General features: G+C 42.4%; 2 protein-coding genes and 2 long non-coding RNA genes across 4 annotated transcripts; all 4 read right to left on the reverse strand.

Annotated features, from left to right (window-relative positions):
- Nucleotides 1-279: 279 nt before the first annotated feature.
- Nucleotides 280-644, reverse strand: LOC148905046 (uncharacterized). The gene is made up of 2 exons (XR_016118753.1): nucleotides 525-644; nucleotides 280-315 (listed from the first exon to the last, which is right to left on the reverse strand). It is a non-coding gene; the product is annotated as an uncharacterized LOC148905046 (long non-coding RNA).
- A 533-nt stretch (nucleotides 645-1177) lies between these two features.
- On the reverse strand, nucleotides 1178-2383 carry LOC148905047 (uncharacterized). The gene has a single exon (XM_089024022.1). It carries the CDS (start codon nucleotides 2381-2383, stop codon nucleotides 1178-1180), a length of 1206 nt encoding a protein of 401 aa, XP_088880148.1.
- A 10-nt stretch (nucleotides 2384-2393) lies between these two features.
- LOC148905048 (uncharacterized) lies at nucleotides 2394-3368 on the reverse strand. The gene has a single exon (XM_089024024.1). The coding sequence runs from the start codon at nucleotides 3366-3368 to the stop codon at nucleotides 2394-2396; it is 975 nt and encodes a 324-aa protein (XP_088880150.1).
- Nucleotides 3369-7515: 4147 nt separating this feature from the next.
- LOC148905049 (uncharacterized) lies at nucleotides 7516-7880 on the reverse strand. The gene is made up of 2 exons (XR_016118727.1): nucleotides 7761-7880; nucleotides 7516-7551 (listed from the first exon to the last, which is right to left on the reverse strand). It is a non-coding gene; the product is annotated as an uncharacterized LOC148905049 (long non-coding RNA).
- Nucleotides 7881-14092: the final 6212 nt, after the last annotated feature.

Consider the following 14092-nt stretch of genomic DNA (forward strand, 5'->3'; position numbering starts at 1 on the left):
ACTACAAGTATACCACACTAATACCATGTCATATCATGCACCTGGACTACAAGTATACCACACTAATACCATGTCTTATTATACACCTGGACTACAAGTATATCATACTAATACCATTGTAAGCGTTTTAGCCTTGGGGCAACCGAGGAGGGCGTGCAGGCGAGATTCGTATCGACGAAAGTCCCACGTCCCAGGCGTCACGACCACTGACTAAGATGCTTTTTGCGGGCGAACTTTACTGCGAGCGATACCAAATATTCACGCTACCAGGACGATCACTGAGTAAACGCAAATTTATTGATACCAATACGTAAACTGCAATACAACATTGTAACTAATTACCAACATGATTTGAATGAGAAAACTGGCATTTTATGAATACATTTAACAACAACATAATAAATGAATATTACTCGCAAGAAAGATAATATAATAAGTATAATCATGGCATAAAGCAGTATAAAACTCATTTTGATAGCGTGGGCGTTTTGAGTTTTCTAAATAAGAAATAAAGGAGTACTTACATATCGATCCCGCTTGCCTCTAAAAACCAAGGATTTACCAAAGGAACGTATTCGAAAGGAGTTTGGATACACAATCAATATTTACGAGTAACTATTTGGAAAAAACTGGCTAATAGGGACGCTTATAGCCTTTTATATGCGCGTGGTGACGCTAAAGGATCATTGTACAACGCTAACAAAAGCGGGAATAAACAAAGAAAAACAATAACGTAACTAGGTATCGTAACTAGGATTAAACCATAAAAATATGATATTATGAATGTAAATAAGCTAATTAATAAAAGAAAGAATGAATTGAGGAGTTGTCCTTTACATGGCTCCCCTGAAATAGTAATATTTCACTAACCTAAATCTATTCTATAAATCTAACCTAATCTAGACAAATTTTCAATGATATTGTTCATATATGTCAATCATGAGAAAAATTCTCACAGTTCAGTGTTCATGAAGTGCGCTTGATGGCTCCTCGGTCGGGACTTACCCCGGTTCTTACTCCTCAGCACGCATAAGAAGAACCAACTTCTGTACAGGACGCTCCAGATACCGCAGTGGAGCACGCCTTTTGCCTTCTTTGTCCAAGCAACTCTCCGCAAGAGTTACCTGAACCTTGCGCACCAGACCGTCTGTGCTTGGGTGCGTCGCCGTTATTCTCGCTAGCTGCCAGTTGTTTCTTGCGGCGTTTTCATCTTTAATAATGACGATGTCACCGACTTGTAGGTTTCTTCGCGAGTGCATCCACTTTTGGCGTTGCTGCAAACTAGTGATGTATTCTTTTCTCCATCGCGACCAGAATTCGTTAGCGAGATGCTGTACTCGTCTCCAGCGTCTTGTGCAGTACAGGTCTGCTGACTGAAAGGAGCCTGGGGGGGGGCGAGCAGTACCTTTGACTTCATCGTAAGCAGATGGTTTGGTGTTAGAGCGCCAGGTGATTCTGGATCCGTGAGCTGATCAACTGTCAATGGACGACAGTTAACAATAGCTTCCGCCTCACACATAAGGGTGCTTAGGGACTCGTCGTCAAGCTGCGTTCCGTTGTCTTGAAGCAGGGATGATAGAACGTTCCGCACGGTTCTGATCTGACGCTCCCAAGCTCCTCCCATGTGGCTTGCCGATGGGACGTTCATCTTAAATTCTATCCAATCGCAGTTATCCTTGAGTAGCTCTGTCTTTACTTTGTCTTCGTTCATCTCAGCTAGCGCTTCCTTTAACTCTCTGCGAGCGCCAACGAAGTTCGTACCTTGGTCACTCCTCAATTGGCGTATCGGTCCACGACGACTTGCAAAACGCCTATACGCGTTTATAAAGGAATCCGTGTCGAGACTGTTGGCAACTTCCAGGTGTACAGCTCTGGAAGCCATACACGTGAACAAAACACCGTAGCGTTTAACTTCTTTACGACCTACTTTTACCAAGAAGGGGCCAAAATAGTCAACTCCGCAACTTGTGAACGGTGGCGCTGGCTCGAGACGATCCTTGGGGAGATCCGCCATTCTTTGTTCTTGAACAGCTCCACGAAGCCTTTGGCACTTGATACATGATACGATTGCATGACTGACGGCAGACGAGCCTCCAGTTATCCAAAACCCATTTGATCTAATTTCGCTCAGCGTCATTCCCTTTCCTTGATGCTTTACGCGCTCATAGAAATGCCTGATGATTAGCGACGTGACGTGGCTTTTTCTTGGAAGAATGACTGGGAACTTGATCTTGTCTGTTTGGCTTGCATACCTCAGGCGTCCACCTACGCGTAATAGTCCATCCTCATCTAAGAATGGATCTAACTTAAATAGCGAACTGCGAGACTTCACAATGGTTCTTCCGGCTGTGGCAGGTCTCTCATTATGACCACCCCCTTTCATGTTCTTCAGATCAGCTATCCTCTTCTTCAAAGGCGTTAGACTGCACCGCTTTAACTATCAAACGCTCAGATGCTTCTAACTCGTCTACGGTGAGCTGTCTTGGCTCCTTAGGTTTGAGTGGCTTTCGTTCTTGGACTCTGTCTTTAAGGAGCTGGATATAGCGCATGCAGAGGGCTGTAGCCTTCTTTGCACGGTGCCAATCTGAGAAGTACTCTAACCTCTGTTCAAGGGTTGGCATTCCTTTTCTTTCTGTCGATGTTGCCATAGCAACAGATTTCTTGACTTCTGGATCACCTTGACAAAGCTCACTAGCTCTTGGATCGTCACTGATTGGCCATTTACTTTTCTCTTCCCACAAGAACGTTGGTCCAAGAATCCATCGAGACATCGGAAGATCTTGAGCTTTCATTCCGCGCGATGCCTCGTCTGCGGGATTCTGCTTCGTATCGACATACTTCCATTGCTCAGCTCGAGTGTTATCCTGGATCTCTTGTACTCTGTTGGCGACGAAGACATGGAAACGCCTGCTCTCGTTATTGATATAACCCAATACCACTTTACTGTCTGTCCAGTAGAAATCTTCGTCGATTGTATACTCTAATTCTTGGTGTATCTGCTGACTTACTCTGACTGAGCAGACTGCTGCAGTTAGCTCAAGGCGTGGTATGGTTATGGGTTTCAAGGGGGTTACTCTCGATTTACCAGTGACGAAGGCGCAGTGTATTCTATGATTATCGTCCACTAGTCTGATGTAGCTACACTGACCATAACCCTTTGTGCTTGCATCAGAGAAATTATGAAGTTCCGTCTTGACTATGCGACCAAAGTCGTTAGGCTTGAAACACCTTGGAATGAGAAGACTCTTTAACTGCATGAGCTCTGTTCTCCACTTTTCCCATCTGGTTTTGACGTCATCAAGAATGGGATCATCCCAATCGAGATCTTGACGGCATAATTCTTGTAGGATTGACTTTCCTTCTAGCATTAGTGGTGCCACAAAACCGATTGGATCGAATACAGAGCTAACCGTCGACAATATTCCACGTCTAGTGCATGGTTTGTCTTGTAACACAATTGAAAACTTGAAGCAATCAGATTCCACGCACCACTGAACTCCGAGCGTGCGCTCTAAGGGAAGCGAGTCGAGATCTAGATTCAGCTCTTTGACGCCATCCGCGCGATCAGCTTCTGCGATACTCTTCAAAACCGTTTTGTTGTTGGAGACAAATTTGTGCAGATTGAATCCTCCTTTAGCACACTATATTCTTTACGTTATGGACGAGCTTGATGGCTTCTTCGGTTGTAGACACAGATTTTAAACCATCATCAACGTAAAAATCGCTACGCAACATATCTGCTGTATCAGTGCCGAATTCGCTTTCGCAGTCGTTCGCTGTCTGCTTCAGCGCAAAGTTAGCGCAACCAGGCGATGAGGTAGCGCCAAATAGATGGACTGTCATACGGTACTCTTGAGGTTCTTGAGAAATGTCGCCGTTATCCCACCAGAAGAAGCGCAGAAGATCGCGGTCTTGCTCGTCGACTTTTACTTGGTGAAACATACCTTCTATGTCGCAGGTGAAAGCAACAGGTTCTTGCCGAAATCGATGAAGTACTCCAACTAGACTGTTAGTTAGATCGGGTCCTTGAAGCAGGTGTTTGTTGAGGGATTCATTCTTGAACTGCGCAGCACAGTCAAAGACGACGCGTATCTTGTTCGGTTTTTTCGGGTGATATACGCCATGGTGTGGAATATACCAAACTCGTCTGTCATTACCTTTGGCAGGCTCATGGACTCTCTCTGCATACCCACTCTGGATAACCTTCGACATAAAGGCTACGTAGTCACTGCGAAAGGAAGGGTTGCGAGCGAACTTTTTCTTTAGGTATCCCAAACGAGTGAGGGCCATTTCGCGATTGTCAGGAAGGCGCACGCTGCTATCTTTCAAAGGTAGAGGAAGTTCGTAATGACCATCGACGCAATGGTGAATTCCCTTTTCTACAATCTCCAAGAACTTTCTGTCTTCCTTTGACATTCCTTGCAGTGATGTCTTCTTGTGTTCAATAAAGTCTAGCTCAAACATCTTGCTAATCGTAGATGGCTGTATTATCTCCTTCGCTTGATTATGATGAACGATACTCACACTATCACCAGACTCTGGGATCACCTCATACGCTATTATCGAGTTGCATGCTGAGGCTGGGGTCTCTCTAATACTTGTCGAGACGGATGAGTTAACAGGTCCAACAATACACCATCCAAGAAGGGTTCTTACAGCGTAGGGGTCTTCACTCTTGCCAGTGATTACCTCTTTAGGTTTGATTGCCTTTGGACAATTACACCCAATCAAAAGCCCAATTTCCAGAGTTTCGTCGAACTTTAGGATTTTATCCTTTATGCGTTGAAGGTGCGGCCATTTGTCAGCTACGTCAGGTGTTGGAACTTGGTCCTTTCTTGATGGGATGCGTGCTCTGGTGTACGTTTTGGGAAGTTCTACTTTGGCACCTCTATCCAGACGCTCTGCTATTAGCCCATCGATCTTCGACACGTTGATCACTTCACGACCCAGCATAGTACTAAGGCTCAGTCTTGTCTTTACTCCTTGGATTCCTAGTTCTTTCTGTACATTGTCTGTGACGAAAGTTGTGTCGCTTGCGTCATCTAACAGCGCGTAGATTTTAACTCCCCTCTCTGGGTTGTCTTTATGGTACAGAATGACTGGAACGATCTTTGAGTTAGTAACTGTATCTTGAGACTGACTGTCCACGGAGTTTAAAGATGTGCTTGATGATGCATTGGTATTTGCAGACTCTGTTACTGTAGGATTACTAAATGTGACCTCCGTTTGGGTGTTGTCTCCGCGGGAGGACTGGGTTCTAGATTCGGAACTCTTCTCTGCTCTAGGCTTGGGTTTCGCTCCATGCAGCAAGGTGTGGTGGAGTTTTCCGCACTCTGCGCAGCTTTGCTTGGATTGACACCTGGCAGACACGTGACCCTTTTGAAAACATCTGAAGCACAGCTTATTCTTACGAATGACGTCACCTCGCTCTTCTAGTGTGTTCTTGATAAATGTATTGCATCTTGCCAAGCCGTGTTTTCCGTCGCACACTGGGCATGATTGATCTGTAGGTTGAGCAGACTGACGTGTAGGAGCTGAAAAGCTTTCACTTGCATTAGCTGTTGTTGCGAAGGACTGTCCGGCTTGGGACTTACTGTTGAACTTGTTTCTATGGTTACCTCTGTGGTTGCGAGACTTTGACGTAACTGTTGTCCTTTTGCGCTCCCTCATGAGAGCTTCCGGTGAGAAGACTGGGTCGTTCGCTAATTCAGCCTCTTGTCTGACGAACTGGACAAAGTCACTGAAAGATGCTGGCTTTCTTGACTTGGCTTGATGCTCATGGGCGTAACGGCACCACTTTATTCCGGAGTACGAAGGTAGCTTGGCAGAGATTTGCATAAGAGTTTGAGTGGAGTTGAGCTCTGACATCGATTGCATTGTTTCCATAGCTGTTTCACACTTGACGAGAAAATCGGAGAAATCGAGAATACCAGCGTTGTCTCCATCACTTATCTGTGGCCATCTTCTCAACCGCGATTTGTATGACTCAGCGACATGTACGGGATTTCCATAGCGACTGTCTAGCAACTTGCGAGCTTCTTGATACGCCTTGTCAGAGTTCGTCGCTAGAAAACCTTTGACTACGGTGTTTGCCTTTCCTTCCGTGTACTTGTCGAGGAAGTAGAGGCGATCTCGGTCTGAAGGTACGTTCGCAGAAATTATAGTGTCGAAGGCGGTGATGAATGCAGGATATTCGAAGGGGTCACCAGAGAATACTGGAGGCTCTTTAACTGGTAGATGCACAGCTCTTTGTTGACTAATAATATGTGAACTTAGTTCCGTTTGCTTCGCTTGCAATTTTACTATCTCTCTTAGAGCTGATTCCATACCCTTCGACTCTAGTGGTTTATGTACTTCTGGGATTTGATCAAACGGGATTTGAGGAAAAGTTGGAATCTGGACTGAATACTTAGGCTCGTATGGGGAGACTTGCGGATTCAATTTCCGAGGGCTCTTTCGCACTTCATCAGTCTTAAAACCTTTCTTGTCCTTAGTATCGTGGACAAATTTCTGTGCGTCGCCAGATTTAATTTCTTCATCTAACATTTTCTTTAAAGATTGTTCTTCGGCATGAGCTAAAGCAATTTCTTTTTCCAATTGCATCTGCTTGAACTCCCTTTCTCTCTCGAGGAATTCCATTTCAACTTTCAACTTAGCTGATTTGGTGGCTGCGTTAGCTATGGCTTCGGGTAAGGGTAAAAATGACGACCTGTATAAACTTGACTTTGATGAGCGAGATTTCTCACTAGTACTACGCGACGTAGCACCGGATATTACGGACTTTGTTCGATATGAGGCTCTATCGAAAGCTTGAATCTGTTCGCAAATTCTTAACCTACATTCGGTGTATTCGCGATCTCTTATATCAAACCAACGGTAAGACTCTTCTTTTTCTGTTTCCGTTTCCAGGATCTCATCGTATACTCGTTGCGCCTCATTAAGCTCATCTTTCAATGAGTCTAATTTGTTTCTTTCTGACTCCAGCGACTCTACGTCACGTTCCGGATGATTGCATAGTTCTTTGCTAAGATCAATTTGTCTTTTTAACTTTTTGAAGGCCAAATTTCGGTTTTTTGATCTGGTTTCCTTAAAGAAAACCTTTCCTCTATCTGATAGCTTGGACTTCCGTTTAGCAGATTCATTTCTGATGTTCCAATCGACAACAGATGATGCATAAGGGTGTGTTTCTTGTGGTAGGATGTTATCGTCTTTGTGGCGATGAAAGAATTTTAGGTCTTCCGGTGCGGATACAATGCTCATTTTGTTGTCCAAACATGCACTTAGATGCGGATTCGCTGTTCCAAACGAAGGTTCGTAAATCAATGGTACATTTAGAGAGCCGCGATATTTTACTGTAAGCGTTTTAGCCTTGGGGCAACCGAGGAGGGCGTGCAGGCGAGATTCGTATCGACGAAAGTCCCACGTCCCAGGCGTCACGACCACTGACTAAGATGCTTTTTGCGGGCGAACTTTACTGCGAGCGATACCAAATATTCACGCTACCAGGACGATCACTGAGTAAACGCAAATTTATTGATACCAATACGTAAACTGCAATACAACATTGTAACTAATTACCAACATGATTTGAATGAGAAAACTGGCATTTTATGAATACATTTAACAACAACATAATAAATGAATATTACTCGCAAGAAAGATAATATAATAAGTATAATCATGGCATAAAGCAGTATAAAACTCATTTTGATAGCGTGGGCGTTTTGAGTTTTCTAAATAAGAAATAAAGGAGTACTTACATATCGATCCCGCTTGCCTCTAAAAACCAAGGATTTACCAAAGGAACGTATTCGAAAGGAGTTTGGATACACAATCAATATTTACGAGTAACTATTTGGAAAAAACTGGCTAATAGGGACGCTTATAGCCTTTTATATGCGCGTGGTGACGCTAAAGGATCATTGTACAACGCTAACAAAAGCGGGAATAAACAAAGAAAAACAATAACGTAACTAGGTATCGTAACTAGGATTAAACCATAAAAATATGATATTATGAATGTAAATAAGCTAATTAATAAAAGAAAGAATGAATTGAGGAGTTGTCCTTTACAACCATGTCATCTTATACACCTGGACTACAAGTATGCCACACTAATACCATGTCATATTATGCACCTGCACTACAAGTATACCACACTAATACCATGTCATATTATCCACCTGGACTACAAGTATACCACACTAATACCATGTCTTATTATGCAGCTGGAGTACAAGTATACCACACTAATATTATATCATATTATACACCTGGACTACAAGCATACCACACTAATACCATGTCATATTATACACCTGGACTACAAGTATACCACACTAATACCATGTCATATTATACACCTGGACTACAAGTATACCACACTAATACCATGTCATATTATACACCTGGACTACAAGTATACCACACTAATACCATGTGATATTATACACCTGCACTAAAAGTATACCACACTAATACTATGTCATATTATGCACCTGGACTACAAGTATACCACACTAATACCATGTCATATTATCCAGCTGGACTAAAAGTATACCACACTAATACCATGTCATATTATACACCTGCACTACAAGTATACCACACTAATACCATGTGATATTATACACCTGCACTAAAAGTATACCACACTAATACTATGTCATATTATGCACCTGGACTACAAGTATACCACACTAATACCATGTCATATTATCCAGCTGGACTAAAAGTATACCACACTAATACCATGTCATATTATACACCTGGACTACAAGTATACCTCACTAATACCATGTGATATTATACACCTGCACTACAAGTATACCTCACTAATACTATGTCATATTATGCACCTGGACTACAAGTATACCACACTAATACCATGTCATATTATGCAGCTGGACTACAAGAATACCACACTAATACTATGATTTATTATACACCTGGACTACAAGTATACCACACTAATACCATGTCATATTATCCAGCTGGACTACAAGTATACCACACTAATACCATGTCATATTATACACCTGGACTACAAGTATACCACACTAATACCATGTGATATTATACACCTGCACTAAAAGTATACCACACTAATACTATGTCATATTATGCACCTGGACTACAAGTATACCACACTAATACCATGTCATATTATCCAGCTGGACTAAAAGTATACCACACTAATACCATGTCATATTATACACCTGGACTACAAGTATACCTCACTAATACCATGTGATATTATACACCTGCACTACAAGTATACCTCACTAATACTATGTCATATTATGCACCTGGACTACAAGTATACCACACTAATACTATGTCATATTATGCAGCTGGACTACAAGAATACCACACTAATACTATGATTTATTATACACCTGGACTACAAGTATACCACACTAATACCATGTCATATCATGCACCTGGACTACATGTATACCACACTAATACCATGTCTTATTATACACCTGGACTACAAGTATATCACACTAATACCATGTCATATTATCCAGCTGGACTACAAGTATGCCACACTAATACCATGTCATATTATACACCTGGACTACAAGTATACCACACTAATACCATGTGATATTATACACCTGCACTAAAAGAATACCACACTAATAATATGTCATATTTTGCACCTGGACTACAAGTATACCACACTAATACCATGTCATATTATCCAGCTGGACTAAAAGTATACCACACTAATACCATGTCATATTATGCACCTGCACTACAAGTATACCACACTAATACCATGTCATATTATCCACCTGGACTACAAGTATACCACACTAATACCATGTCTTATTATGCAGCTGGAGTACAAGTATACCACACTAATATTATATCATATTATACACCTGGACTACAAGCATACCACACTAATACCATGTCATATTATACACCTGGACTAAAAGTATACCACACTAATACCATGTCATATTATGCACCTGGACTACAAGTATACCTCACTAATACCATGTCATATTATACACCTGGACTACAAGTATACCTCACTAATACTATGTCATATTATGCACCTGGACTACAAGTATACCACACTAATACCATGTCATATTATACAGCTGGACTACAAGAATACCACACTAATACTATGATTTATTATACACCTGGACTACAAGTATACCACACTAATACCATGTCATATTATGCACCTGGACTACATGTATACCACACTAATGCCATGTCACATTATACACCTGGACTACAAGTATATCACACTAATACCATGTCATATTATACACCTGGACTACAAGTATGCCACACTAATACCATGTCATATTATGCACCTGCACTACAAGTATACCACACTAATACTATGTCATATTATGCACTTGGACTGCAAGTATACCACACTAATACCATGTTGTCATGAAATACCTGTGTGCACGGGATCCCTGTGGTATTAAAGCAGGACAGAGCTCGCCATGTTGAATCGTTCTGACTTATTACATGGTGGCAGCCAAATCTCAAAATATCTTAGCCATCCTGACGAATGGAGACAGATATTGCTGAAAACTAGGTACCTCACATCTAAAAGAATCTTTTTGAACGTGTGTTTGGAAAAGATGTCACAGATAAAACCGCCAAAATCACTCGATTTTATGAAAGCAGAATTACAATGGCCAGACTGGAAAAAACGCTTCGAAAGGTACCGAATCGCCTCGAAACTATTCAAAGAGTCAGGTGAAATACAAGTAAACACGCTAGTCTACTCCCTTGGTCCTGAAAGTGAGCACATTATTTCTCAACTTGGCTTGTCCGAAGACGAAGAAAAGGATTACAAACTGGTCATCGAAAAGTTGGACGAGCACTTTGCCCCTAGAAGAAATGTCATTCACGAGAGAGCCATGTTTCATCAGAGATCACAACAAAGTGGTGAGTCAGCCGAATCGTTTATTCGTAGTCTGTACGAGATGGCCGAAACATGTGATTTTGGAGCCACAAAAGATGATTGCATCCGAGATAGATTGGTGGTCGGAATAATGGATAAAGAGTTATCCAAACGTTTGCAACTGAAAGAAAAACTAGTACTGAGTGAAGCTGTTAAGCTGATTCGTCAAAGCAGAAAGTGTGAAGTCCCAGGTTTCTACACAAAAGGAGGCGCCAAAGTCACTGGAGGAAGTCCGAGTTAAGCAAAAACCTAAGTTTGCAAGAAGGCCTTCGAGCCAGAGTCGCAACGAGAGTAACGAGACCAAAGAAGCCCTCACCAAAGCCACAACGTTGACATTCTACGACCCTTCAAAGCCTACCGTCGTCTCGGCGGACGCAAGTAGCTATGGGCTGGGTGCCGTATTACTTCAGGAAGAAGACAACGTTCTCAAGCCTATAGCATTTGCTTCTCGCTCGCTGCTGCCTGCTGAAACAAAGTATGCGCAGATTGAGAAAGAATGTCTGGCATCAGTGTGGGCGTGTGAAAAGTTCGACAGATACATCAGAGGTCTACAGGAGTTCAGATTGTTTACAGACCACAAACCGTTGGTACCACTTATCAATGGGTCTGACCTGAGTGCTGTACCAGTCAGATGTCAAAGACTTTTGATGAGAATGATGCGTTACAACCCTCGAGCACAGCACGTGCCAGGAAAGGAACTCGTCATAGCGGACACGTTGTCTAGACATCCAGTCAACTGTCCAAGCGAATCAGATACTAAAGATCATGAAGAAGTCAACGTATATGTTAACACAGTGACTAGCACCTGGCCTGTGTCACAAGACCGCTTAGAGGAATTTAGACGAGCCACTGAAGCCGACACCACATTGCACGAAGCAATTAAGCTCACGATCAATGGATGGCCGACACACGGAAGAGAGATCCCAAACCACCTGCACGACTTGTTCTCCGTCCAATCCCACTTGTCCGTGGCCGACAGACTGCTAATATTTGATTGGAGAATTGTCGTGCCTAAAGCAATGCAACCAAGGATTCTCGAGTTAATCCACCAAGGCCATCAGGGTATCTCCAAGTGTAAAGAGAGAGCAAGCACATCTGTATGGTGGTTTGGCATAAACTCAGACATAAAAGACAAGGTAAGCCGTTGTCATCTCTGTCAGCAAAAGAAACCTTCTCAGAAGAGAGAACCGTTGATAACATCGCCTTTGCCAGACAGTCCATGGAGCCGAGTTGGAGCTGATCTACTAACGTTTGATGGAAAAGAATTCCTAGTCGTGATGGATTACTATTCGCGGTACATAGAGCTTGTGCACTTACCCAGTACGACATCCAAAGTCGTGGTCGCCAAGTTAAAGTGCATGTTCGCCAGGTGGGGTATACCGAAAGAGCTAGTCAGCGACAATGGTCCACAGTTTGCAGCAGAACACTTTGCAAGTTTTGCGAAGGAGTATGGGTTCAAGCACACAACTTCGAGTCCATACTATCCGCAGTCTAACGGGCTAGCAGAAAGCGCTGTCAAGAGAGCAAAGGAGATCTTGAAACAAAAAGATCCATTCTTAGCCTTGATGGCATACAGATCAACACCCCAGTCCTCGACAGGCGTGAGCCCAGCAGAAGTCGTGTTCAAGAGACCGATGAGAACCATGCTTCCGAGTCTTCCTAGACAGGAGCAAAGAGATTACGACGAGGTTAAACTAAAGGAGAGGCATCTACAGTCTCAGCAGAATAATGCATACTACTACAACCGAAGACATGGTTGTGTCCCACTACCATGTCTTCGTGATGGTGACACCGTGAGAATTAAGACTGAGAAGGACGATGAGTGGAGTGAACCCGCAGTAGTGGTTGGGGAGGCAGAAACACCAAGGTCCTACAACATCAAGACGCAAAGAGGAATAGTTCGCAGAAACAGAAAGCATCTACAGAAGATCGAACAACCAGTCCTAGAAGAGGGTTCCCAAGAAGCTGTTAAAGAACCCACAGTCGTCGCTGATGAAAGCCAACCTAACTCCACACCTGAAGAAACAAGGACAAGATCTGGAAGGCTTGTTAAGCCCCCAGTTAAACTTGACATTTAGCCACAAACACTTATCCGTTTTTGTTGCGAGATATAGACAATTGGACACTGTTAAAACGTTTATTACCTTTGCGTTTCGAGCATGCTAACCACATGTAGATTGTATGGTAGCCATAGCCTTATAGGGTATTTCGAGATTATGTTGTTTGTAACCAAAAGGGGGAGATGTCATGGGATACCTGTGTGCACGGGATCCCTGTGGTATTAAAGCAGGACAGAGCTCGCCATCTTGAATCGTTCTGACTTATTACACATGTCATATTATACACCTGGACTACAAGTATATCACACTAATACCATGTCATATTATACACCTGGAATACAAGTATACCACACTAATACCATGTCATATTATACACCTGGACTACAAGTATACCACACTAATACCATGTCATATTATACACCTGGACTACAAGTATACCACACTAATACCATGTCATATTATACACCTGGTCTACAAGTATACCACACTAATACTATGATATATTATACACCTGGACTACAAGTATATCACTCTAATACCATGTCATGTTATCCACCTGGACTACAAGTATAACACTCTAATACCATGTCATATTATCCACCTGGACTACAAGCATACCACACTAATACCATGTCTTATTATGCAGCTGGACTACAAGTATACCACACTAATATTATGTCATATTATACACCTGGACTACAAGTATACCACACTAATACCATGTCATATTATACACCTGGACTACAAGTATACCACACTAATACCATGTCATATTATCCAGCTGGACTACAAGTATACCACACTAATACCATATCATATTATACACCTGGACTACAAGTATATCACACTAATACCATGTGATATTATACACCTGGACTACAAGTATGCCTCACTAATACCATGTCATATTATGCACCTGCACTACAAGTATACCACACTAATACTATGTCATATTATGCACTTGGACTGCAAGTATACCACACTAATAGCATGTCATATTATACACCTGGACTAGAGATTTCCGATTTAGCGGATTATAGGCGGAATAGGCATATACTAACGGAATAGGTACATCGTGTAGCTG

The sequence above is a fragment of the Actinia tenebrosa genome, unplaced genomic scaffold (assembly GCF_029948245.1).
Source record: "Actinia tenebrosa isolate PJP-AT-01 unplaced genomic scaffold, QUT_ActTen_1.0 PGA_scaffold8__29_contigs__length_14323225, whole genome shotgun sequence".
NCBI lineage: Eukaryota > Metazoa > Cnidaria > Anthozoa > Actiniaria > Actiniidae > Actinia > Actinia tenebrosa.

Bases quoted from the DNA above. Each gene is read 5' to 3' on its own strand.
- LOC148905047 (XM_089024022.1), bottom strand. From the start codon at position 2,383: ATGAAAGGGGGTGGTCATAATGAGAGACCTGCCACAGCCGGAAGAACC.
- LOC148905048 (XM_089024024.1), bottom strand. From the start codon at position 3,368: ATGCTAGAAGGAAAGTCAATCCTACAAGAATTATGCCGTCAAGATCTC.